Source organism: Primulina eburnea, chromosome 5, assembly GCF_022965805.1.
Source record: "Primulina eburnea isolate SZY01 chromosome 5, ASM2296580v1, whole genome shotgun sequence".
Classification (NCBI taxonomy): domain Eukaryota; kingdom Viridiplantae; phylum Streptophyta; class Magnoliopsida; order Lamiales; family Gesneriaceae; genus Primulina; species Primulina eburnea.
The window spans coordinates 859,711-887,010 of record NC_133105.1 but is presented as its reverse complement, the minus strand read 5'-3'; the positions used below and the strand labels follow the sequence as shown (position 1 = coordinate 887,010).

Sequence of the window (27,300 nt, the reverse complement as noted above, 5' to 3'; positions counted from 1 at the left end):
TCAAATGCACACACTTGTAGCCAAAAGAAAAACAAATGAAACCTGAACATTCAAATTTAGCAAGGAAACTGGAACGCCACCGCCGGCATTCAATCTCCCGGGGACACTTTCGAATCAGCTCTCTCTTCGAATTTTCCTGAACTCCGGTTTCTCCGTTCACCCTCGCCGCGGCTTTCCTCCCGCTGGTTCGCTTCAATCTTTCAATGATGTATTACACGTTTTTCTTTTATTCACTTAACATTATGCGGCAATATTAGGTTCGTTCTTTTTTGGTCTAGAATACTGGGTCTATAATCTATGTTTACACGGATTGGAAGCTTTTACTTTGTTCGTTCTGAGATTAGTGCTGCAAGGATATGAGGGAGTGCAAATTAAGCTGTTGGTGCGTGATTTCAATTATGTTAGCATTTTTGCAGGTGTGGATCTTGTTGTATGTGAACTTCTATGTGATTTGCGCTGATAATATGTCGTTGCTGAGTAGATTCTTTTACAAAAGACCTCCAGATGGTTTGCTCGAACTTTCTGATAGAGTGTATGGTAATGTCAAATACCAGATTCTGATTTTTTTCTTCTTTTCGTTTTGGGTATGCTGAGTGAGTTGAAACACTCTGTTGAACTGGATTTCACTGTTTTATAAGGTGTCCTTTTTCCCTTTTATCTATCTGGATTGATGAAAGCAAATAATGTGCTGTGCAGTTTTTGATTCGTGTTTCTCCACCGAAGTACTGCCTGACGAAGTATACCAGCTATATCTACATGAAATCATTAATGAATTGCACGAAGAGTTTCCAGAATCCTCTTTTCTTGCTTTCAATTTTCGGGAAGGGGAGAAGAAAAGCCGGTTTGCAGAGATGTTGTGTGAATATGATGTCACGGTTATGGATTATCCAAGACAGTATGAGGGCTGTCCTTTACTGCCATTATCCCTGATTCACCATTTCCTTCGTGTGAGCGAGAGCTGGCTTTCTCTTGGAAGTTGCCAAAACGTAGTTTTGATTCATTGTGAGAGAGGGGGCTGGCCACTTTTAGCGTTTGTGTTAGCTAGTTTCTTAGTCTTCAGGAAGTTGCATAGCAGTGAGAGGAAGACTCTTGAAATGGTTTATCGAGAAGGTCCAAGAGGTTTGTTGCAGTTGTTGTCCCCATTGAATCCTTTTCCATCGCAACTTCGATACTTGCAATACATATCACGGAGAAATCTGTCCATTGAATGGCCTCCGCCTGAGCGACCTCTTTCATTAGACTGCCTAATTCTTCGTGCAATTCCAAGGTTCGATAATCAAAAAGGTTGCAGACCTATTATCCGCATTTTTGGTAGAAATCTCCTTAGCAAGGATGGATTGTCGACCCAAATGCTTTATTCTATGCATAAAAAGGGCAGACATGTTCGACATTATCGCCAAGTAAGAATATGGACCTTCACTATTTTTCACTTCTTTTTTATTGTTCTTATTTTTAATTCATCAATGGAAACACTTAGTATCATTCATGCAGAAGGACAGTGATGTAATTAAGATTGACATACAATGTTTGGTGCAAGGAGATGTGGTATTGGAGTGTGTTCATTTAGACATGGATCCAGAAAGGGAAGTTATGATGTTTCGGATAATGTTCAATACAGCTTTTATTCGGTCCAATATTTTGATGCTAAACTGTGAGAACTTGGATATTCTTTGGGACTCAAAGGCAAGGTTTCCCAAAGCCTTTAGGGCAGAGGTACGTTTTAAGATGTTCTTGCTGGCGAAGATTCAGTTAGTTTAACTGTGGAATTCAATAATTATGCTTAAAACACATTTCCTAAAATCTGATTCATCGTGCATGCAGATCCTATTTGGAGATGTCGAGAACAGTTCTCCAGCCAAATCTCATACTACTATGTTAAATGGTGAGGAGAAAGGTGGACTGCCTATTGAAGCATTCTCCAGGGTGCAAGAACTGTTTCATGGTGTAGATTGGATTGATACTAATGACGATACTGCTTTATGGTTTCTAAAGCAATTATCTGTTTTTAATGATGTCAAAGATTTGTCAATGTTGCGTAGAATGGGTGGTTATCCTGAATCAATTGATTCTGAAGAGGAAAACAATGCATCTAGTGTTGCTGACAGTCTTGATTATCTCGATTCAGAGAAACCTAGTGCACCTGAAGTAAATATGCTCAATGACCATTCATTCTTGGAGTTTACTTCAGATAGATTCTCTGATTTCAGACTCTCCGAGGATCATATGCAGCCATCATTGCTAATGGATCCGATTGAAACTGTTACCTCCAGTGATATTCAGTTCGATAATGTTTTTTTGCCTGAGCCGTCAAATGAAATGGAAGTTCCACGCAATGCTTCCCCAACATTGCAGTCTACATTTCAGACTTCCTCAATTTCTGATACAAATATCTCTGAATCTGCATCACCACTTCATCCTCTTTCTAGTAGAAGACCTTCACCACATCTTCCCCACTCACCTTCTTCTCCAAAGGTCGATTCTGGCACAGAATCTTCTCAACCACCTCTTACTAATTATGGTGAAGGACTTTCTCCATCTTCCCCTATTGGATCGAGAAAAATACAGTCATTCGCTCCTTCATCTCTGCCACCTCCTCCTACAATACATGGTTATATACCACCACCTCCACCTCCACCTACTTCTAGCAAAGTACCTGTGCCACCTCCTCCACCCCCTATAAGTTCTACAAAAGGACAACAGTTATCCTTACCACCACCACCACCACCACCACCACCACCACCTACTCTCATCAGTTTTAGTGAAGGAGCTTCTCGCCTCTTGCCTACTATGGGTTCTAACATAGAACCTCCTCTCCGTCGCCCTACGCGCATCAGTTCAAGTGAAGAATTCCCTATTGTTCATTCACGTGATAAATATTCTAATAGAACTTCACCTCCTCCTTCATTACGTAACAGTAATGAAATCACTCATCCGGCATCTCCTTTACCTTCTTCAAAAGTCCCTCCCCCTGCCCCACCACCTCCACCTGCCTCTAAATCCAGTCATTTAACTATCTTAGTGCCTTCCCCACCCCCACCATCTGTTGACGATGCTAAAATATCAATTTCAGCTCCTCTACCCACCTCCAGACCTCCACTACAAAGTTCACTTCCAGTTGTGTCCGAAGCATCGGCAGAAACTGCTCTTTCTTCAACTACAAGTTATTGTTCACCTCCAGCTCCACCTCCACCTCCACCTCCACCTCCTGACCACACTTTAGCACCCACCCCACCTCCATTACTTCTGATTTGTGGATCAACATCCACTCCACCTCCAATTCGTGGATCAGCACCCGCCCCACCTCCACCACCTCCCATTCGTGGTTTAGCTCCCACCCTACCTCCACCTCCAGTTCGTGGTTCGGTAGCCTTCGCACCTCCGCCACCTCCACTTTGTGGTTCAGCACCCCTCGCACCTCCGCCACTTCCAATTCGTGGTTCGGAACCCTCTCCACCTCCGCCACCCCCACTTCGTGGATCAACCCCCTCTGCACCTCCACCTCCCCCACTACGTGGTTCGGCACCCACTCCACCTCTACCACCCGCACTTCGTGGTTTGGCACCCACTCCACCTCCACCACCTTTGTTTCGTGGTTCGGCACCTGCTCCACCTCCACCCCCTCTAATTCGTGGTTCGACACCTGCTCCACCTCCACCACCTCTAATTCGTGGTTCGGCACCTGCTCCTCCTCCACCGCCTCTAGTCCGTGCTTCTACACCCACACCAGCTCCCGGGCGCATCCCGACGCCTGTCCCTCCGCTACCTCCAACAATTGGTTCAGCACCAACTCCACCTCCACTACATCGTGGTCAAGGTGCAGGACCAGCTCCACCTCTTCCTGGCGAAAAAATCTCCAATGCACCACCAGCTCCACCTCCATCTCATGGAAGAGGAAGAGCCTTGTCATCTCCCAAAGGTCGAGCCTCCACTGGTACTTCAATTCCCCCTAAGAAAACTTCACTGAAGCCATTGCATTGGGTTAAAGTCACTCGGGCAATACAAGGTAGTTTATGGGCTGATTCTCAGAAGCTGGAAAGTCAGTCAAGGTTGGTAGATTTTAAATTTTTTTTAAAGTGTTCTAAAATATCTGAACTTCCCATTTGATGTTTGGCCACAGATTTCTTTCTTTATGCAATTACTGTATCTAAACCAATTATCTCAGTTCACTTTCATATGCTATGTGTTCATGTAATATATTAACTCTTCATGTTACTGATGTTCATCATTAATATCAGTAGGGCACCTGAAATTGATATTACAGAACTTGAGAGTCTTTTCTCGGTGGCTTCTACTTCAGAAGGTCCTAATAAGGGTGGGGGCTCACGTGGTTCTAAAATCACCAAGCCAGAAAAAGTGCAATTGGTTAGTGAAACATATCCATGCATCGATTATAATGTTTAAAGTGAATTTAAAGGTCTATAAAATCTAAGAGATTTTAATACTTGATTACTTGAGTGAGGCTAGTGGTCTGTACACAACACTCATCTCACGTTATAAACATTATTGTGAGATAGGTATTGCAAAAATGTCATATTTGTGATCATGATGTTAGTATCGACTACAGTTCCTGTCGAGTCTTGTTTTTCAACTCTAAAATTAAACATATTATTTAAGTTGGTGGAAATTTCTAGTGTAGGCTTAACTTAGAGCTTTTTTTTAAAAGAAAAAAAACAACCATGCTAGGCATGCTTTATTGAATGAACTTTGTGTTCCTGAGAACACAATCATAAAATTCACATAAATAAGATTTTGTTTTTGAGCAGCAAGCATTTTACAATCACGGAGAGGGTTGAAATTCTTTACCTGCCCAAAAAAGGCAGGAAATATTAAATGACGCCCTTAAAAAGCTTCATATTCCGAGAAACCTAAGGTTCTTTCTCACTTGAAAGGCTGGCTTCATTGGTTTAGGTTCTTTCCTTGGGCATATAAATTAATATTTGTGCTCTCATTGAGTGTTGCCGCCATGGAGAAATGGCTGCTTAGACTCAATGTTGATAATGTGGCACATCTTCACTTTATAGACCAGATAAAGATACATGTGCCAAATATTAATAGGTTAGTAGAATCCATCTAGAGTGACTTCTTCGGGGAGTTGGTTTCTCGAAGGGTAGTCGATGTATGATCAGACATCCATCCTTTTGTAGAGTGATTACTAAGTTCAAGAGGCTCTCCAATCTGAAAGGTTGTTATTTTGGGTTTGTACTTGCCTTTGAGGCATATGGCCCAACAATTTATACATAGGAAATTTGTAGAAAGAGGATTCCGGTAATTTTTTCAAAGAGATATTAGTGTTGTCTAGTTCAAATCAAAAGCTTATACAAACAACCTTTAGATTTTGAACTTTCGGTACTTCATATGGCCATGGAATGATTTCTTTGTGCTTGCTTTCTTTTACAGTCAGTTTAAAGGTTTGCTTCCTGGCTGGTATCATGAAATGTTTTCACATCATAGCATCACGTGTTATTACTATATTGCAAAATGTTTTAGCTACATCCAAATAAAGATAATCAAATAAAAAATAAAGTACATAAATGATGTGCAAGTTGTGAAAATTGACTTATTGTTGAATTTGATATGCCAATTAACTGATGTGTTAATAATTGGAATCTTTCTATTTCATACATATTTGTTCCTTAAAAATTGTTTGTTTATCAGTATAAATATGATAGCTGTTTATTATAAGTTTTTACCTGCCAGAGAATGAATGGTAAGAATACTTAATGTGAAATAGTTCCTTATTACTGCTATTTGTTGTTCCATCTTGTCAGGTTGATTTGCGTAGAGCTTATAATTGTGAGATTATGCTCACAAAAGTTAAGATTCCCCTACCAGACATGATTGTAAGTGTTCAACTTCATTCGGAACTCGAACTCCTAGAGTGGTAATAGTGTTGCGATTATTTTATTTGGGTTATCCATCCGCTAGTTGGGAAAATAATTTCTTTCGTGACACTGTTTAATTTTGCAAAAAGAAAAAGGAAAAAAAAAAAAGAGTGATGAATGATTAATCATTGAATTGCTGGTTGTATGAAGGTCTTTTGGATAACCCTCCAGACAAGGAAGAAAAATGCACGCATAAAGGCTGAATTATTTGAATGGATCAGCACTTTTGCATTTCAGGACCAAAGAATTTTCAATCGCCTGACTGGATTTTCTTATTTAAAACTGAAATGCATCCCTCTCATTGCTTTTAGCTAAAATTCACACATAGCTAAGACTTTCTTATCATTCTATGTAACTGCATCAGCAAAGCAACTTGTCTTCACACCGCTTTTCATTGCATATTAGAATGCCATTCTGGCTTTGGATTCTTCTGCTCTGGACATTGATCAAGTTGAGAATCTTATAAAATTCTGTCCTACCAAAGAAGAAATGGAGACACTGAAGGTATTTTTCACTGCCTCTCTATTTGTGAAGGTGTATACAGTGTCATCGTTCTCCAGTCCAATCATGCTTACTTAATCTTGGATATGAGCTTCTCCTGTCTATTCCTTGATAGATATCAACCCTGCAATCCAAGGTTCACATGTCACAAAGGTTTTTTTAGCAAGTCATATTCATTGTAGTTGTATGAACTATGACTAAAGGAGAGGAAGTCCCATCGTGCTCGTGCAGGGTAATTCATGGCCTGAGATCAGGCCAAAACATGTTGGATTGGGCTTTTTTCCAGTTCCCGAGTCAATGTCTGATTAAGTTTGATATTCTTTTTCTCAGTTACAACAAAAAACAAATTCGATATTATTAGAGTTCAACTTCATGCCTACGTTGCTTTTTCCACGGACAAAAGAATCAAAAGATGAGCCTTTCTAAGAGCTAACATAATATTCTTCTAAGTAATTATCTTAGACAAGTTTAACTAGTCTGTGAAATGTTAGTAGCTAGGAAAAACAGGGAATTGGTTGCTTCTAGCTTTTACTTTTTGCGTGCTTATTTTTAAGAGAAGCTAGCAAAAGCAGTGACATGTAATGGTTAAAACCTTTTTCAATGCTCAAAAGTGTTTTTTGAACTTTACCACAGTATTCAGAAGTGCACTTGAGTTCTCATGTCTCAAGCTTTTCACGTTTATCATGTCGGCATGTCCTTTTTTTTTTCTTATTTTCATTCTCTTGTATTTTTCCATGTGTAAGAACTGTAGTGTTGTTTGTCTCCATGGTTATGTTTCCTCATTAACTTTGCATATGTTTCAGAATTACAATGGGGACAAAAATATGCTTGGGAAGTGTGAACAGGTCTTTCAAATTTTTGTCGATAATCATGTGCACTGCATATTATTATCATTCCAAGTACTCACTGTCGTGGCACTAAATTTTCAGTTTTTCATGGAACTAATGAAAGTCCCACGAGTGGAATCCAAATTAAGAGTATTTGCCTTTACAATTACTTTTTCTAGCCAGGTATTTGGATACTTTTGAATTAATAATGTTGTGGCATAGATTGCTTATTATAGTGTTTGCGTAACTAGATTTGTTCTTCAGGTGGAGGACTTGAAACTTAACCTTAACATTATCAATGATGCTTCTAAAGAGGTATTTTTAATATTTAGTTGAACATTTTCATCTGAGATGCCACAGGTCAACAAGGTCTCTCATGTTTGTTGGATGATGGCAGGTGAAGGAATCCTTGAAATTGCGTCAGATTATGCAGACAATTCTTACTTTGGGAAATGCATTGAATCAGGGTACTGCCCGAGGTATTGACTCCTAGAAATCAACTTTCTCAATCAACTACATTGTTTCATTGATGGTAAGATTATTCTATCGTCACACTTTTTTTACTTGCATTACAGGATCTGCTGTGGGATTCAAGTTGGACAGTCTTCTTAAACTTTCTGATACACGTGCAAGAAACAATAAAATGACCTTGATGCATTACCTCTGTAAGGTAGAGTGATATTTGGTATGCTCACTGATATTTAGTTATGTAACTTCTACAGTTGTCTTTAGGGAATATATCTAATAAATAATGCTCAACTTGGAACAAAATAATGAAAATTAGCTAGTTGCGATGTTGTCTGTGAAGATATCTACAATTTGTTCCAACAAAGGTGTAAAACGAGCGTTTATTCTCATTCATTACCAAATCACTAAGAATTGACCATCCTATTTTATATGTTTCACATTACTATCATCTTAGATACTCCCTTACCGGATCAGCCATAACTTTATGCTATTCTTTTGTTGGACGAGGACACAAGGTATCTTCTAAAAAAATAGATACCAAGTGAGAAATGAGAATAATTCTTTCCAGAAAATGCTTTGATGTGCGTGTCTGCATTCAACCCATTTGCTATTTAGTTAAATTGTCTTGTATCCAATGTTTAAATACTGTGATCTTGTTTAAAAAGTGTGACTTACTTTTGTTTGTGTGTTCTCACGTGTTGTGTTTATACATAACCATGTTATTCACTTGTAGCAGCACAAGACTCCTCCGAGCCCGGAAAATTGATCATAAGATGCATAAGAAGCAAGGATATTAATCTTTTTTTTTCTTTTACAGCGATTCATCATGCAACTCTTCTCTCACTAGTAAATAAATTGATGTCTTAAACTCTTGTTTCCCTTAGATTATTTCTGAGAAACTACCGGAGTTGCTAGATTTCACCAAGGATCTTGTACATTTGGAACCTGCCTCCAAGGTTTGTGTTATATATTGTGATTAGGATTTTCCATTGCAATGTTGAAGAGGGGCATATCATTGGAGAACACTAAGAGTTTCTCACTTGTTCGTCCTCGTGTGCTGCATTAGATACAACTAAAGTCTTTGGCTGAAGAAATGCAAGCAGTTAGCAAAGGACTGGAGAAGGTTGAGCAGGAACTCACTGCGTCTGAGAATGATGGTTCTGTTTCCTTGGGCTTTCGACAGGTATTGAAATATTATGCATTAATATCCATCCTCCTTTAATCATTAAAATGTGAAATTTATAGGTTGTTTGAGATTGTAGAAATTTGTTTTACTCGTAAAACCCTTCCATCTTTATCAATCTGTTTTGTAGATGTAAAATCATAAAGGTATTCTGCTTCATTTATGTTAATGTTGCTTGCATGATTGCTAAAAATATGGCTTTAAGACTTCTAACATCTTCTGTTTAGTTGCTCCTTATTTATCTGAAATACCCTGGTTGGACATGCTAAATGAACTAAACGACATATTATTTGTTCATCTCTTATCTTCAAATCGGTATATTTGTACGTGAAACATTGAATGGTTTTCTGGATTCGACTAAATTTTGCACGGAGATTAAATGAGGAAGGTATGATTAGAGAAACTCAATATTACGAAGTCAATAACCTGATATTTCTTATCATTTGATGTCATCCTGGGTTTTTTGTGAAGTTATAGGTGCTAGAGAAAATGTCAATTTCAAACATTTAACACGAAGTTGTGATTAGTTACTGAACTGGAATTTCCAGGTCTTGAAAAGGTTCCTTGATATCGCTGAGGCTGAAGTGAGGTCACTTATCACCCTGTACTCCGAAGTGGTAAGCTAGATTATTCTTTCTTCAGGCTTCTTGGAAAATGGTTTCTGTTCTAGAGTCAGAAGGCAATATAACTTTTTGGTCTGTTTTTACTATGTAGGGAAGAAATGCAGATTCACTGTCACTGTATTTCGGGGAAGATCCAGCAAGATGCCCATTTGAGCAAGGTTTTATGGAATTTGTTTTTATCTGTACTTTGGTTGTCTTAGTTCTGAGGCAAATATGTATGGATCCCATTCCTTATTTGGTACCATGTACTATCAGATCTCATACACTTTATCCCTTCCAAAGATTGATAGGGGGGAAGAAACATTACCTTCTTACTTCTAACATTCACTATATTAAGTTCATTTTACTTGGGTTAACTGGTAGATTATGGTTGATGTAGTTTTTTTGATTGCAAGTTGTCTTTTCTTTAAAATTCTTTCGGTTTCATCTTTGCAGTGACTCAAATTTTGGTTGTTTTCACTAAGATGTTCTCTAAGGCCCATGAGGAAAATGAGCAGCAAGCTGATGCTGAAAAAAGAAAATTGGAAAAGGAAGCTCTGAAGGAGCAAGCTGTAGCCAATTCACCAGCAAGGAAGGATGGTTTAGATGCTCTTCGCGCAAAACTCAACTCTCGTAATTAGAAACAAGCTTCATAAACGACTTTACCAATGAAAAACATTGCTTCTAGGGGCTATTGCAGCGGGCTCTAAAATCCCTGCTATGTTTGTTCAATTATGTTGACAGTTGATCGGTCTTAACGGGAAGCTCTACAGTCGAATTCAGCCAGCCACATCTTCTATATGTCTTCTTCACCTTCTTGTATGCCTTTTGAGTATTTCAAAATTTACGGCCTGTACAGAGTCTACAGACGCATTTCTATGACCTGCTGAGGAAAAAGGAGAAATTTTTGCCTTTATTTCATCGTAAAAAGAAATATTCCCAGAATTGAACTTGGTGGTACATATTATCTCTTGATAACAACTTTTAGGTTTTAAGAAGTTATTGGAAACTCCAATCCGATTATCCAAGCACTTCTCTCAGGAGAGACAGAAACCTGATATGCACTGTTGTAAACTTGGTAATGGTATGTCATTTAGCTGTTTGATTCCTGTTCTTTTATTTTCAAATGTAAATACGTATCCTTCCTTTAGAAGGATCGAGTCCTGCACTGTATTTTATTTTTCTTGACCTTTTCTGAGCAACCATCTTAGCACTGATTGTGGGTTACTCAAATCTCTTTTTAAGGGTGATATTTTATTTTTGAGAAATTATGTATAAAATTTGATATATTTTTTATGTTTGAAGGATAGGCAAGGTATTAAGGTGGCAATGAATGGATCCTGGGACTTGGCTCACAAGAATTGAAGAGCTTTGAGACTAGAGTGTTTCATCCCGTTTCATGGCGTAGATAGTTTAGAAAATTCTGTGAAGTTTCGAAGCGATTTAATACATGATTTTTCATCTTTACGCGTAGAAAGGGGAAAGTTGGAGGTTTAACGGAATGGTTTTGAAATAGTTGTTAAGCCATTAATGGATTTTAAAAAAATGCAATGAAGGTCATAAATTTAAATTGGAATGGATAGCTAGCGATGGACTGGAGGAGCCACGCCTAGAACTCGACATTCCTGTGAATTTCATGGCATAAATTTTTGAAATGCATAGTCCGCATTTCTTGAATTTTACGTATCTCAATTGGAGTTGCATGTTGAATTGTCTTTCCCTTAATGCATTTGAATAGTTGCTAGACGATAATTTTGCTGCATCGCGGATTGCATTGCAGTTCTAAAACCGGGTAATGCATTTGAGTTACAATATTATATTTCGCAACTGTAAAATTCAAGAGACTCGTCATAATAAACGGACAAAGTAATATTTTTTGTATTTTCGTATGGTAATATCATTTATTTTTTAAAATATACATGTGTAGTGTCTATCCGATTGATAAGTCCTAACTCCTAACGAGCAGATTCAAGCCAAGGGTTAGGCATGTGATCCACCAACCAACCCAAGAAGAAGGGCATCTATCCGAGACCAATGTATGCCAAATAAATAGGTTCAAAAGATCCTAATAATACGGGATATGATAAAATTGACTTGATTTTGAGCAGATTAGTTACAAACTAATCAAATGAGTTGAATCGATCCCGGTCTCTGTCTCGAAAATCATGAACTTTATAATTTTGAAAAAAATAATAATCACTTTATTTCGGATTTATTCACTATATATTAAAAGTATAGATAAACCCAAGTTTTGTATTGAGAAAGTGAGATGGGGCGACTATAATCAAATAAAATTTAAAACATAATAATATTTTAATATTTTCGATAAATCCTGTGTCCAGTTAAATCAAATGCAAGCAAACGAGAAAAATCTTTTTGGAACGTGAACAGTCACCTCTCGTAGGAAGTGGATGAAGAAAACAAAAAGGGCATCACACCTTAAAGTCCACAACACAAAAGACACCTAAAAGACCAAAACCCCAAAAATAACACAAAAAGTTGCCCCCAAAAATCCTGAGCGAAGCCAGCGAATAATGGCTGCCCAATACCACGACCAAGAAAACCATGAACACCAAAATCACAACCAAGAACAGCCAGTCAGTGATCATCAGCGTTATGAGAAGTTGTTGTCCTCATATTTAGGCCTCAGTTTCGCAATTTTTCTCGGGTCCTTGCCTAAAAACTCCATCTCTTTGCTCTCTACACTCCAAGAAAATAATAAAGTTCTCACCTTTGAGCTCATGCAAGCTGAAGAGCAGCTAAGGCAACTTCTCTCGAGAAGGAAAGAGGACTCAAAGGCAAATGCAAGAGTTGTCGAAATCTTTGCCAGCCACAGACACGCATGGCAGCAGGAAGAGAAGAGACTGTTGCAGCAGATCGATGAGGGCAGCGAAGAAATAGCGTTCTTGAAGGGTAAAATTGAAGATTTTGAAAGTGTGAGGGCTGAATTGGAGGGTAACGTTCAAGATTTGAAAAGGGAAGTCGGGGAGAGAGATGAAATGCTGGATTTTGTGAGCAGAAGTAACTTTGAGGTAGAGGGTAGTAGTGGAGATTGCTATAGTGACATGGAGGTGAGGTATGGGAAAGATGGGGTGTCAGAAGGGGTTGAGTTGGGAGTAGAAGAGTGTTTTCTGGGAGCTGGGTTGGGTGAAACGGGTACTGTTTATGGGCAGAGTACGAGAGGGTTTACTTCAGATTTCTTGAATTCTGCAGCTTCAAAAATCTGGTCTGAAAAAGCAAGTCCCTGGCAGGTAAGATGAATGTAATTTCTTCCTGTGGTTTCTTTTGTTTCGTGGTGGAGTTGTGTCTACTAAGTATTAGTTTGTTCCTTGCGAGATTATGTTATGGAAATTAACTTTGAAGTAGAAACATTGATTATTTGGTCATAGGGAACCGAAATTTCTGTCTACAAGACTTGAAATTTCGAGGAGTTTGACTTCCTTGTTAATAGAACAATTTTTCCCTCTGGGTTCACCTTTTGAGCTCTCTGGGGAACTTGATTAGGCTGATGCACAAAGTTAGAAGCTTTTTCTACTTCTTTTTATCCACTTCTCGTTCTTTTGTGGTTCTCTGGCTGCTTTAAAAATTTTGAAGAGTTCATTTATCTTAAAAGATTTTGAGTCTTTACAGTTTTAATAGGAGTCGACTTAAAAATTGTGTTTGAACTCCTCATCATTATCTTGTGTGCAAAATTAAAGGCATCTGAACCTGAACTGGTTCTTGATGGGAAAGCTTGATTCTTGAAAAAAACAAGATTGGATTTTGGACCAGTTGGCATAATTGTCTGGCAAGTTCAAAGTGCAATTGTCTGTGGATCTTATACTCTAGTATTTACTCATGTTTGTTTAGATTGCGCAAAGTTTTACCCTCTTTGTCCGGCCTCTTGTCCACAAGTTGTGAAATCTTTGTCTTGACTCACTTTATCTAAGTATGATGATCAAGAGTTTGCTTTTCTATTTCTTTTTTCTTTCAGTGGTCCAATATTTTTCGTATACAGAGTCATTAATGGAATTCTTCTTGCATTTTCACTCCAACCATACTTCTGCTTTTGTGGAGTCTGACACCTTATGTTCTGTCCACTAACTTCTCATGCATTGTTGCCTCTCACTACTGGAAACCAATTCCGTTGCAATGAGAGCAATTGATTATTTACTTGAAACTTTGCTGTCATATGGTGATATGGAAGATTTCCGTGATTAGGATTTTATAATTCAAATTATCTCAGATTTTCCATTGATAGATGCTTTTTTTTATTATATTTTAAATGGGGTTTTTTGGACATGCGCATTTGCAGTTTTCCAACATTCCTTCTCATGATAATGTATGAGTACTCTTTAAAAAAAAAAAAAAAATCATGTGATTACCATCTTGCCTCTGAATTTTTTCGATACATTTTGTGCCTGGACAAGATGATTTTTGGCATGTCTAATTGGTCTTCGTTTGAACTGTTAAACATGTATCCAGATTACCTCTTGACTGATAGTAAATGGCTTCATCAATCTAAAATGATTGAATATTCTTGTATATTGCTTGCCTTTTGTGACTATCCCCACTCACGGCTCCATCTTTAATCAAGAAACTGGTTTATGGAAATTCAAAGTGAGTTCTTGTTGATATTTATGTTTTCTGTCAAAACATTTTGGTTAAGTACGCTGATTTCTGGATGTTACGTATGCAGAATATGCAATATGAATCCCTTGAATCACAGTACAATATGAAGCATTTTGTGGCTAGGTAAAAATTCACTATTTATGACATTTTTGGAAAATATGATGCTATAAGCATGTAACAAATGTGAAAGCCACGTCATCTTTTGGTTCAGAAGAGACTCTCCTTGGAAGGTTGATGCGGACTCTACTGGAGTTTCCTCTAAACTAAAATTACTTGAGCAAGAGCTGCTAAATTTGGAAAGAATCGGCAAGACAGATCTATCAAAGGTGCCATATCAAATGAGAAAACAGGCCAAGAGGTATCAAGCATTGGCAGGAAAAATTGATGATCTGTGCACAAAAATGGTAATTTCTAACACCCATATTTACGTCGAATTTACCAAATAGTGAACCAAATAAACTGGGATTTCGTAGTTCTAAGTCTGTGCCTCGTTTAACTTATGCGTTTTTATATAAATTGGCACCTCGATCAAGGTTATTTTTTTATATGAGGCCTTAATTTTACAGCAAGCTAGTGATCCCTGCGAGCCCACCATCAGTTCAGACTTCCGTACACAGAGACAAACAGAGTTTTTACTTGAAGCATTTCGACTACAGCAACGTGCTTCTGAAACTAATCAGAAACTGATGACTTTACAAACTGAAGCTGGAAAATCTTACCATGGAGAGGAATTCGAAGGCCAGGCTAAACTAACCACGATGCGAGCCATGGGCTCTATCAGAAACAACTTCAAAGAAATCCAGAGAAATTTAGAGATATGGCTGGCCAGAATAATCGGAGATCTTGAAGGCATTTTGTCCAGAGACGGTACTTCTCGTGTGAGAGAGTACTACATCTCTAGGTACCCTTTTGTTCGATGATAATGATTTTTCAAGAAAAGTGTAGCCACTTTCGATGATCAATTATCCTTAAGTGGTTGAAACGGTCCTGACCAAATTAATGCACGTGGTCCTGAAAAAACAGTTGCCAAAGGGTAGAGGATTGAATCGAACTGGTTTTTAACTCAAGGGCCCGGCAAGAATTTCAGTACATCATAAGTTTTGTGGAGTTTTCAAGATAAAAAGAGTAGATTGTCAATGTATATCAATGGCGTTTGTGTAATAATTGATGATTGTAGCGCTTATGGTTTTCGATAGAATGAAAAGCAATGCAAAGATTGGTGGTCCTGTGAGGATAGCAGTTTTGCTTACTAATCTACGCTGCTGCTAGATCAAACTAGGGACCAGGAGATGAGAACTTGTTCTTTGGGATTATGTCCAACTGTTTATTCGAATGAATTTCAAGAAAATTCTGTCTGTCAGATCAAAAAACTTAGATTAGTTCCCTCGGTTTTATTGAACGTCTTGTAATATGATGACAGATCCTGATTCTGTGCATAAATTCCTGTTCTTGTAGTAGGCAGCACCAGATGGGGCAGATAATATAAATTGTGTTTTTTTTTACCAAGAAAATGTATTTCTAAATGTGAAAAATATCCCACAAACTGTTGTCAAATATGTTTGAACCAGGCATTTACTTCAGAAAATAAAACCAGGTAATTATCATGAGATTCGTTTATGAAAATACATTTTGATTTTTATTCAACTCACGCGTGCTATGTTATAATTTTCGTTCTTCAACTTTAGAAATTGGTTCTATTTATCTAATTAGTAAAGTGTAATCAGAATTCCACTAACACTATAAATCAAGTGTTGCAAAAAGTTCAAGATTCGGTATATTCCAAAACGACACAAAAAGACAATCAAGCATGCTGTGTGTTGAATCATTGATGTCTCCTAGTGAGTGGTTCCGTCTAATATACACACATGTTATTTGATTCTTCTCATTGAATAAACTTCATATTTTAGGATTTAATAATAAAATAAAGCGACACATAAACATTAGTTTATATTATTCTCAACTTAATAAAAAGTATTAGACATGAGAAATAACCCCCTCAACTGTGATGTTCTTTTCGGTTAGGTTGATTGAATGTTGGCCGAAACAAAAAATTATATCAAATAGGTGTGAGTTTGGCATTATATATATATATATATATATATATATATATATATATATATATATATATATATATATATATATATATATATATATATATATATATATATATATATATATATATAAAATCACAAATTTTCATAAAATTATAATATATAAAATTTTCCAAAACAAAAGTGTTTAATAAAAAAATTTGCATGCCTAATAAGTTTAGTGTTTTGTAAGAATAACTTACATGCCTATTAAGTTTATGGCTATGAGACGGTCTCATGAGTCGTATTATGTGAGACGAGTCTCTTATTTGAGTCGTCTATGAAAAAATATTTTTTTTATGCTAAGAGTATTGCTTTTTATTTTGAATATCAACAGAATTGACATGCCTCACAGATAAAGATTCGTAAATACTGTTTTGTTATTATTTATATGTATTCTTGTTTAATCATTTGTGCAGTGAATATAAATAAATTTGGCTCGCCAACAAATGTCGGTCACCAACTTATTATTATTTTCGAAGGTCACAATCTCCTCACACTTTTCAAGTTTGATGTTAATTTACTCAAACCCCTTTTTCTAAACTCAAGTTTATTCTATAGACAAGCAAAATTCTTACGTTTATTATTAGTTGAGTAAGTCGATGCGCCGATTTGATATATTTATGCAGCGAAAGTTAATATTTTTAACATAAAAAGTAATATATTTTCATGGATCGAGTCAGGTTAAAAATCCGTCTCATAAAATTGATACGTGAGACGATTTAATGTGAGTATTTGTGTTACTAATTTAGTTTAGTTTATTTGATGTTAAGGTGATAGAAGGAGGTAAATATTATAATGATCTCATATAGATCGCTTGAACATACAAACTTAAAAGAAATGTGAAAGGCCATTTGCCCACAAATTATGGCTCCAAATTAATATCCAAAGGTGATAAATATATTACATTCCAAAATTATATAACTAGCTAGCCGGAAAGCCACAAAAAATTCTAAGAGTATGTCTCTTGTGAGACGATCTCATGAATCTCTATCTGTGAGACGGGTCAACCCTATCGATATTCACAATAAAAAGTAATATTTTTTCATTGATGATCCAAATAAGAGATCCATCTCATAAAATACGACTCGTGAGACCCGTCTTACACAAGTTTTTGTCAAATTCTATAGACAGTTATCTTTGTATTAAAATTTAAAATAATATAATAAATAACTTTTTCTTTCGTATATTTTTATTCACAAATATAAATTAATAAACAGACACGTAATATGGATACGTATGTATCTAACAGTATGAGTCATCGTATTCACATGAGAGTTGCAAACAATGTTGAATGGTTTTTTTTTTAATGGAATGAGTTTGTCATCGAGTCTCGAAAATCGAGACTTCGTCTCATATTTATTTTATAATGTCAGATAAGTTATAAATCATTAACAAAATATTAAATGATTCTAAATCCAAATGATTGAAATTTAAATATTTGTAACCATTATCAGTTTGGAAACCTTTTATTGATTTTAAAAAAATTATTTTATCTTCTATTCAATATTTTTTAAAAGTTAAAAATTTAATCTTTTGTATTTAAGTAATTGAAACACGTGTTTTGCCATATACGTAAAAAAATTCATAATATTTCCATCTCATCTTTCATAAATTTCACACAAGAGCTTTATCAAAAGAGTAGTTTTCTTATGAGACGATCTCACGAATCTTTATCTATGAGACGGGTCAAACCTACGGATATTCGTAATAAAAAGTAATAATCTTAATATAAAAAGTAATATTTTTTATAAATGACCCAAATAAGATATATATCTCACAAAAATATGACCGATGAGATCGTTTCACGTAAATTGTTTGCTTACCAAATATTGTTTTGACTCGTGTGACAGACCAAGGATTCTTTTTACATCTTTTATCGTATTTATTTATATATAATAAATAGTAAAAATTCCTTAACCAAACCAACATTAACAATTATTTTTTAATCAAACATAAACAATTAGTTTGATACGGTGTGTACGTAACGCCAAGATTGACACACAAATTTTACTATACTAACATTAAATGTAACATTTTTTCATCATTAATTAGATGAGATTAAATATATGTATCACGAAATTACTGTCGACGACGCCTAACCAGAGAGGTCTAATTAACCTGATATGAGAAGTGGGAACAACTCTCACTCTTAAAAAATTAAATCTTTCTATTCTAGGTCATTAAGTCAACATCGATAATTATACATATTATGTCAAATAGCTTTATTTATTCATTTTTAAGTAAAAAAAAAAATAGAATTTAATATAATATATTAAATGTAATTTTCTCATAAACACCAAAGTACTTAATTAATTACACCATGAACTCAATTATTCTAACCATGCTAACCAGTGGCCCTACGACTGTACCTTTCTTTTTTCGCTCTCAAAATCTTGTTCCTATATATACAATGTAATATCATCAGATATACTATGCTATATATGTAAGGAAACCAACCCATTATTTTTTCTCCTCTCCTTAAAAATCAGTATTTTCTTTGGTGAAATTTCTCGATGGTTCGCTTATCAGAAGAGAGAAGAAGCCGTAATTCAGGCGATTCTGAAATACATGCAGATCATACATCGGTAAGCAGTCAAGCGACTGGTGCAGGCCTACAAAACCACGACCCAAAAACTCAGAGCTCGCAGATTAATGGCGAGGACCCGGACCAGGTAATTAATAAATATATTTTAACTTAATTGTATCGTTTATCCAGTAATCTTTGACTGTTTTCTTTACATCATGTCCCAAGATTTACTGTGTTCTTTTCAAGTTTTTGATTGCCTAATTTATTTATTTTTTTTGTTATATATATATATATTATTCTGTCTAAGTTCGATGCAAGGGATAAGGTAGCAGCCCATAGGAACATTACACCGAAGATTCAAATCTGTCAGTGGGGCAGCATGTTACAAACTGATATTTAATTTGGGTTTCTTAATACTCCAATTAATAATAATAGTAAGATTAGCATATTTATTTGGGTTTGAATTTTATGACGTTTTTATTTATTGGTAGTTGGGTTTACTGAAAATAGGATGTTGGGCTGGTTAGGGTACTGAATTTGGTGCCTTTAATTGTCGCTTAAATTTGAATGAATGATTTCCAGAGATTCAGAATTTGAAATTTTTGTTAGCGAACAAGTTAAATAATATTTACTTTTTCACGCAAAATAGCTTTTAACTATTTTATAGGTTTTCAATTACTCTATAAACTTTTTCAAACTATAAATTTTCTAATTTTTTTTTCAACTATAAACTTGTTGATGAAATCGATCTCTGCAAATGTAGATCCTCAATGGCATGGAGTATGAATCGATTAGGAAGGTCCCTGCGCCAAATTGGCGATTGGCATAGAGGATTGTATTTTTTTTATTATTATAAATTTGTATTTTTTTATTATAAATATTTATATTATAAAATATAAATATTATTTAAATAATAGTATACTACATATTATTATTTTAATAATAAAAATTAAAGAACAATAATTATTGATTTTTAAATATTAATTTATTTATTTATGTTAATTATTAATCATTAAAGCATAACTAAATTGAGATACATAATTGAAATACAAATGCAACTTGAAATATATAATTCAAATACAATAAATTAATATATGTAATATAAATATTATTCATAATTAAAAATATATTAAATAAAATATTTCGAAAATATTTTTTTTAGTGTAAGATTTGAATTAAATGAGTTGGATATAGATATTATATTTAATGTAAAAATCGCACTATTTTAGTGTAATATTTGCACCAAAATAGATTTTGTGGTTGGAAATGATATTAGATTTATTTACGGAGAGTTGAAAATAGTGTTCCCATTTTTTGTCCCTTTCATCATCATTATTAGAAGCTTTCACTATAGCAACTTGTGGATGTTCATCATTTTTTTTAAAAAAAAAATTAGTATCTTTTATCATTTTGCCTCTTACATGTAATACACACATGCACAGACCAAATCTTTAGTTATCACGAGTAGGCCCAATATGTTTAGTCAATAGGCCAAGGGTAATCATCGTTTCAATCAAATACAAAGATTGTTTCTTCTAAAATCACAAGTCCAGTTTAACAAGCCTGTATCAAATGTTTCAATTAAGTGGGCTTAGCCCATAATGTCCGCAGTCCAGTTTTCTTTGTTTTTGGCTAAAGTTTCCTTTGGTCTTTGAATTGGAATCAGGGCGTGGGGTGCTCAGTCATACGTCCTGCCACTGTTACAAAGTTAACATGCAGCTAATTTATTGATGTTAAATCCAGTGCGTTGCTATTGCCGTATCAGAAATTCTAAATTCTTCGATTCTACAATGGCGCAGCACGGCGCATGGGTTTCTCCGAATAAGCTTTCTTGTGTTTCATGGTCTCTAATAGTTCCTTTACCTAATTTTCTGGTTTAGATATGAATTATTCGGTAATTCTTGTCGGTTAATGGATTGCTTTATGTATTCGATTGGGGTTGTTGACTGACCCATCTCAGTTTCTGCGTTTTTGTTTAAGTTCCCGCACCACCACGTGTTGCGATGGAGGGACGACTCCGTTGACGATACAAATCTGCACCCGAATTCAAATATTTTAGTTGTTTGGTTAGACTGTGTCCGGTTTCCGTGTGAGTTCTCATCAACTGGTTTTAGTTTTAAAATGTTGTGAATCCGTCAACGGGCTAAAGGTGGCTTTACATTTTGCTTGAATGTATTTCCAGCAGCTTCGCAATTTCAAGCTCGAGTGCTTCTTGACCGGGAAAAATAAACTTGACTCAATTTTCAAGAAAATTGCTGTTTGGTTGTTGATTTTGAATTTGATCTACTGTTGTGATGTTTGGTTGGGTATATAGATCATCGCTTAATTTCAACGAGCAAGATCTTGCCACACATACAATTTAAAAAAAATGGGTCATATATATACATGGGAAAATCTCGGTCATCTATCCTATCATGGAGACATTGCCCCCATGGGTAGGATGAAATAAACCGTTTGGTTGGTATTTTGTTTTGCTCACATTAATGTTGATCAAGATTGTATTTTTCTAGACAAGGTTACCACCACAAATTTTTAGTCAGATTATTTGTTATGTTATCAATGTTCATTTGATTTCATGACATGCTATATACCGTATTATTGATCCACAAGACATACACTTGATTTCAAGGCTTAACAAGGCACAAATTCTGCGTTTTTACACAATTGATTTCAAGGCTTATTAAGACACAAATTCTGCGTTTTTACACACTGAAGCCCAGGCAAAGTCACACGCCTTGATCATGAAACACCAACCTTGGTGTGCTTTAAAGGCTCAAGGCATATTTGAAGTGTTTCTTGACTCCAAGCATAGGAAATACAAGATGAAACACCAACTTTGGTGTGTATATGTCAAGGTTTTTTTTACAGATGCATGGATTCTACTATAGCATCAATTATGATGGCTCACAATGATAAAGTGCTTGCTTAAACTTTTGCTTTGCATCTAGACTCAACTGTAACCATGAGCCTTATTGCTTGATGCCCTTCCAATGGTTATGCTATCTACTGCCTTTTGATCTCTTTCTTGCAATATTAGGCCTACTGTTTTTTCTTTTAATTATTTCCATAGATTTTTTTCATTTTATGTTTCCATGATATTTATGCCCAAACGAGATGCAACTTCATTTCCCTTTTTTATGATCGGAAAATGAATGCAGAAGTTGAGGGAAGCAGGCAGTAGGCAAACGTCTATTGCAATGGGGGATTATAATGGTGCAGAATACGTAGTAATTAACACAATTCATTCTCCTAGAGCAAATCGTGGTAGGAAGGTCTCAGTCTTACCACTTGTTTTCCTCATATTCTACGAGGTATCGGGTGGACCATTCGGTATTGAGGATAGTGTTAATGCAGCTGGCCCTCTTCTTGCTCTTGCTGGTTTCTTGATATTCCCTCTCATATGGAGTGTTCCTGAAGCCTTGATAACTGCCGAAATGGGCACTATGTTTCCGGAAAATGGTGGCTACGTAGTTTGGGTTTCGTCAGCTTTGGGACCGTTCTGTGGTTTTCAACAAGGGTGGATGAAATGGCTAAGTGGGGTAATTGATAATGCCCTTTACCCTGTATTGTTTCTTGATTATTTAAAATCGGGGATTCCTGCATTAGGTGGTGGTCTGCCAAGGGTTTTAGCCGTGCTGGCCATAACAGTTGTCCTAACGTACATGAATTATCGAGGCTTAGTTATTGTTGGATGGGTTGCTGTGCTTCTTGGAATCTTCTCGATTCTTCCTTTTGTGGTCATGGGATTCATTTCGATCCCGAAATTGCAGCCTAAAAGATGGCTAGTTGCAGACATACATAATGTGGACTGGAATTTGTATCTCAACACGCTCTTCTGGAATCTGAATTATTGGGACTCGATAAGCACACTGGCGGGAGAAGTTGAAAACCCCCGAAAAACTCTTCCAACCGCCCTCTTCTATGCATTAATTCTTGTTGTTCTTGGATATTTCTTTCCTCTACTAACCGGGACAGGAGCTATCCCTCTGCAGCGTGAATTATGGACGGATGGGTACTTCTCTGATGTGGCAAAAGTTATAGGTGGAGTGTGGCTGAGATGGTGGATTCAGGGAGCTGCCGCTATGTCGAATATGGGGATGTTTGTGGCGGAAATGAGCAGTGATTCATTTCAGCTTCTTGGCATGGCGGAAAGAGGGATGCTTCCTGAATTCTTTGCTAAGAGGTCTCGATATGGAACTCCTCTAGTTGGGATCTTGTTTTCTGCTTCTGGTGTGCTTCTGCTTTCCTGGCTGAGCTTTCAAGAAATTGTAGCGGCGGAAAATTTCATGTATTGCTTTGGAATGATGCTGGAATTTATAGCGTTCATACGACTTAGAATGATCGCCCCTACTGCACCTCGGCCTTACAAGATACCAGTAGGGACAGTTGGTGCTATTTTGTTGTGCATTCCTCCAACCATATTAATCGGTGTGGTATTGGCCTTTTCTTCTCTTAAAGTCATGATTGTTAGCCTCGTTGCTGTCATGCTCGGGCTAATACTGTACCCCTGTCTTAAGCAGTGTGAGAAGAAGAGGTGGCTTAGATTTTCCACGAGTCCCGATCTTCCAGACTTTCATACAGGTTCTCGGGAGAACGAAACTTTAGTAGACTAGCTGCGTTATTAGATATGTCGCAAACGTTGAGTTTTTCCGTGTGTTCAATGTTGTGAAAGATGCAAGTTGAATATGTTGCATTGTGGTCAAAGGTTCGCCTCAGAATTCCACTTGAGTTTAGGAGATAGAGGTGTTTGGTATGTTCAGCTCAGAAGCCCTTTATATATTGTGATAAAGGCGATGTGATGTATTTATTCGAGGATGTTACAATGGAGATCATCTGCCAATTGCATAAATTCCATTTTCTTGAAATGATCTGTTGGATGTGTGGACGGTGGATCTACTGAAGAGTGTCACATTTTGACTACCATTATCTAGTGATGTTGATTTAAGAAAATAATGAATTTTTAAAACAGAAGTGTGGAATAAAATACGATAGATTTGAGGCAATTATTATTTTTTTATCTCTATATAAAGCTATTGTCAATGAAAATTAAGTTCTTGAAAATTTTATTTTATTTTTTATGTCGTGAAAATTTGTTGTTGTTTTTGAAAATGTACTTGGTAAACTTTAATTTTCGAATCATGTAAACACACTGGACGAGTATTATGTTCATTCGGAAAGCTATCAACAGAAAATCGAAAATACATTTTATTATCATTATATGTGGCTATTGTTGACATATCATTCATTTACAAAAATCTTGGAAATTACTCAAAAGATATATATTATTCGAAATCGAATCGTTGGTACATAAATAATGGACTCTCACCATATTAATTATTGACTTGATGAATGAAATGAAACTGCGTTTTGTAACTTTTGTACAACTTCGTTTTTGATTATATATATATCGCATCGCTATTATATCTAAAGTCGTTAGTAAGGCCCTACACGAAACAAACGACTTCGAACGAATAAAAATCATCATTCATCATACCCTCGAACAGGTTCAAGATTTTGTAGAAAAATTCTCGTACTCGTCTTCCAGGTATCTATCCTTCAATTGCTCAAACAATATTGATTGCGTATTCTTCATCCATCGCACGCCCATTTATTATGGACTTTGGTTGTTTAAATATGTTCTCTCTTTATGCCATTTTATGTTTGGCTAATGGCGCTCTTGAATTTGGTATATGCAAAATTAAGACTAAATTTGTCATATTCTTACTCCTAAAGATATGGGTTTACCAGTATTCACGTGTGCCAGGATATGAGATTCTAAATCATGCCTCCATATTAAATCCGATCTTGTTGTTTTGCTTTCTCTCTTACACAGTTTTGTTTTGTTAAATGTGCTTTTGATTGTGATAAATTGGCAGAATAAAGTAAAAGGCTAGAATTTTCTTGCATTACAGTTATGGGTTTACCAAGATTTACATGTCCCAAGGGAAGAGATGATGAATCAAGCCATCATCTTTATGTGGCAAATTGTGGTCCTGCTGTTGGACTTTCACATGAAATTATTGCATCTGTTTTCGGTACATATGGAGAAGTTAAAGGAGTCTATGCTGCTGATGAAAGTGGGACTCGGGTTATTGTTTCTTTTCAAGAGAAAAGGAGTGCTCAATGCGCTTTAAAAGAATTGAATGGAAAACCATGTTCTAGTCTTGGTGGTCGATCATTGCATATTCAGTATTCTGTACAATCACTTAAGAAGGTATCTTTCCCTCTTGGCGCTCTCGATGTTGAGCTGGTGGTTGCCCATCAAGTGAAAAAATTCAAATTCAATGTGTTTTTGTTAAAGAAACACATGTGATATCTGAAATTTAATCTTTTATAGAGTTTTCCGATGCCCTATCTGAAAGTAACCAGTGCTTATGCTGCTATTAATTATTTCCTGTGATTTCTGTTGATTGTTGCACTTTTGCACCAAATATTTTGTTGATAAAGTTGAGTTAGGGTGTGATTTTTTGTGCCTATACTTTTGTTTGTGTTTCTATTATGATTTTTGGTCAATGTAATGGTGATAATTAACCTTGTTTTGGAGTATGCAGTTTTTAGTTGACCTTACCCTTCCTCCTATTTCTCTTCATCCTTTTTGTTCTTGGATTAACTTTTCTAATTTGTAGAGATTAAAAACCACCGTTTACGTTGTCTATATTTCATCTTTCTAGATTAACTCTATTGGATCAGTTCCAGCATCGACATCAGCTTCAGATTTGAACATTCCCGGACTTTTCTTAATCCACGATTTCATTACTGCTAAGGAAGAGGAAGTTAAGGATCACATCTTGGAGTAATATATTGGCTCCTGATCAGTATTTCTGATTTGCAATTCACAAATAATCATGTTGCACCTTGTTGTATTATTTATCATTTTCTCTTGCAGGAGTTGCTTTCGGCAGTTGATTGTCGGCCATGGAGACATCTCGCCAAAAGAAGGGTTCAACATTATGGATACGAGTTTGGCTATGATGTAAGCTTTTTTACTCATTGTCTGGCTATTAATTTTTATTCCTTTTTCTTTTCTCTTTCTTCCATATTCTGTACTGTTTTAACCGCATATAGAAATTTCCGTTTTACAGATGGCGTAAATTATTTCTTCACAAGGTTTCTTTTGTGTTTAAGACTTCTAAATATAAAATATTCTCTATATTTACGTGTTGATTCAATCAAATATTTTGGGCTGTGATTATTCGGGAGTTCTATGCAAGAAGACGAGTGCATTAACCTTTTAGCATTTTTCTTTCTGCTTTCTCTTATATCTCCCTTCTTGCAGATAAGGAATGTTAACACGAATCAATATTTGGGTGAGCTTCCAGATTTTGTGTCACGAACACTTGAAAGACTCAGATCATTTCAAACTCTTGATGGTGCTATAGATGTCTCTCTCGATCAACTGACGGCAAGGAATTATGTTTAAGAACTTCGAAAAATTTCTTAATAACTATATTCTATTTTTAGCATGTTCGAAGACTGTTACACATATTCTTGTTTAATCAGCATAGTTATTCATCCTTCTCTATAAAATATTAACAGGTCAATGAGTATCCGCCTGGGGTCGGTTTGTCTCCACATATAGACACTCATTCGGCATTTGAAGGATCGATTTTCAGCCTTTCACTCGCAGGCCCTTGTATCATGGAATTTAGAAAATACACAACCGGCACTTGGCAGGGGAAGCCGTCCTCAAGTGGTGATAACGAGGACCAAATATCTCAAGAAAACTTAGATTTTGTGAGGAAATCAATTTATCTTCCACCTCGATCTATTCTGTTACTCTCTGGGGAGTCGAGATATGCTTGGCATCATTACATTCCACATCACAAGGTACGATTTTTATCAATATTATTTGAATTGATGACTATGTGCTAGTGTTTCAATATATCTTAATCCCCGAGGATTGTTTATGCAAAGTCCGTGGCCTGATGAAAATAAAGAACTTCTTTTGTTATTTTACTTATCTATGCCAAAAAAACCAGTTTCGTGATATAATCATGAAATAAGAAATATTTGCTATACACAGGTGGATAAAGTGAAGGACAGTTTGATCAGCAGAGGTTCAAGAAGGGTGTCCTTCACATTACGCAAGGTATATGAATTTGGCCCTCTTTCTTCTAATTATGACTGGTTATATGTACGTTCATTTGAACGGACGCCAACCCCTTGAATCATTTTTTCCTGGCGAAAGTGCAGAGAAGGGCAGCATTAGTTTTAATCTCTGTGTTTCTTCAGCATGACAAGTCTAACTAGACCTAGGGGTTTGAAGACCATACCATGCATTGAAATGTTAGCCTTTATCTGACCAATGTTTCCGTATTCATTCTCATTCATTATTTTTCTCCCATGTGGATGCAGGTCAGGAAAGGACCTTGTCAATGTGAATTTTCTCAGTATTGTGATTCTCAAAAGTAGGGCACATAGACGTTGCAATCGAGTTAGAGTTTATGTAATTCTTGCGGGAATCAGTCGTGTCGAAACAGTTGTACCACATTTTTTTCTGCGATTTCTAACCTAAAATTATAAATCAAAATTTGATTATTTGTCTTGTGCAATAAAATGTCAAATTTATTGCAAGAGGGGTTGTCTGTATTGAAAAAAAAAATTGG

The 27,300-nt window shown here is 36.0% G+C and overlaps 4 protein-coding genes across 11 annotated transcripts; all 4 read left to right on the top strand.

Annotated features, from left to right (window-relative positions):
• Window positions 1-11: 11 nt before the first annotated feature.
• LOC140832035 (formin-like protein 14) lies at window positions 12-11,155 on the top strand. Of its 2 annotated transcripts, none has more exons than XM_073195803.1 (19): window positions 12-185; window positions 417-537; window positions 697-1,400; window positions 1,492-1,713; window positions 1,822-4,046; window positions 4,239-4,362; window positions 5,769-5,840; window positions 6,288-6,386; window positions 7,187-7,228; window positions 7,313-7,393; window positions 7,475-7,525; window positions 7,608-7,689; window positions 7,786-7,880; window positions 8,563-8,634; window positions 8,745-8,861; window positions 9,410-9,478; window positions 9,576-9,642; window positions 9,920-10,541; window positions 10,769-11,155. In XM_073195803.1, the coding sequence occupies exons 2-18, from the start codon at window positions 465-467 to the stop codon at window positions 10,102-10,104; spliced, it is 4,380 nt and encodes a 1,459-aa protein (XP_073051904.1). In that variant the 5' UTR covers window positions 12-185; window positions 417-464; the 3' UTR covers window positions 10,105-10,541; window positions 10,769-11,155. The 2 variants fall into 2 exon arrangements, with proteins under 2 accessions (XP_073051904.1, XP_073051905.1); XM_073195804.1 differs by having other exon boundaries at window positions 4,236-4,362.
• Window positions 11,156-11,860: 705 nt separating this feature from the next.
• Window positions 11,861-15,422, top strand: LOC140832033 (uncharacterized). 2 transcript variants are annotated; one of them, XM_073195802.1, is made up of 4 exons: window positions 11,861-12,714; window positions 14,142-14,197; window positions 14,289-14,478; window positions 14,641-15,422. In XM_073195802.1, exons 1-4 carry the CDS (start codon window positions 11,998-12,000, stop codon window positions 14,992-14,994), a joined length of 1,317 nt encoding a protein of 438 aa, XP_073051903.1. In that variant the 5' UTR covers window positions 11,861-11,997; the 3' UTR covers window positions 14,995-15,422. The 2 variants fall into 2 exon arrangements, with proteins under 2 accessions (XP_073051903.1, XP_073051902.1); XM_073195801.1 differs by having other exon boundaries at window positions 11,867-12,714; window positions 14,286-14,478.
• Window positions 15,423-18,586: 3,164 nt separating this feature from the next.
• On the top strand, window positions 18,587-23,586 carry LOC140832032 (probable polyamine transporter At1g31830). 6 transcript variants are annotated; one of them, XM_073195796.1, is made up of 2 exons: window positions 18,587-18,839; window positions 21,856-23,586. In XM_073195796.1, exons 1-2 carry the CDS (start codon window positions 18,681-18,683, stop codon window positions 23,305-23,307), a joined length of 1,611 nt encoding a protein of 536 aa, XP_073051897.1. In that variant the 5' UTR covers window positions 18,587-18,680; the 3' UTR covers window positions 23,308-23,586. The 6 variants fall into 6 exon arrangements, with proteins under 6 accessions (XP_073051897.1, XP_073051896.1, XP_073051898.1 ...); XM_073195795.1 differs by having other exon boundaries at window positions 18,588-18,839; window positions 21,853-23,586; XM_073195797.1 differs by lacking the exon at window positions 18,587-18,839 and adding an exon at window positions 20,292-20,588 and having other exon boundaries at window positions 21,853-23,586.
• Window positions 23,587-24,093: 507 nt separating this feature from the next.
• LOC140832031 (alkylated DNA repair protein ALKBH8 homolog) lies at window positions 24,094-27,232 on the top strand. The gene is made up of 8 exons (XM_073195794.1): window positions 24,094-24,239; window positions 24,607-24,908; window positions 25,366-25,467; window positions 25,581-25,667; window positions 25,971-26,096; window positions 26,231-26,521; window positions 26,718-26,783; window positions 27,050-27,232. Exons 2-8 carry the CDS (start codon window positions 24,609-24,611, stop codon window positions 27,104-27,106), a joined length of 1,029 nt encoding a protein of 342 aa, XP_073051895.1. The 5' UTR covers window positions 24,094-24,239; window positions 24,607-24,608; the 3' UTR covers window positions 27,107-27,232.
• Window positions 27,233-27,300: the final 68 nt, after the last annotated feature.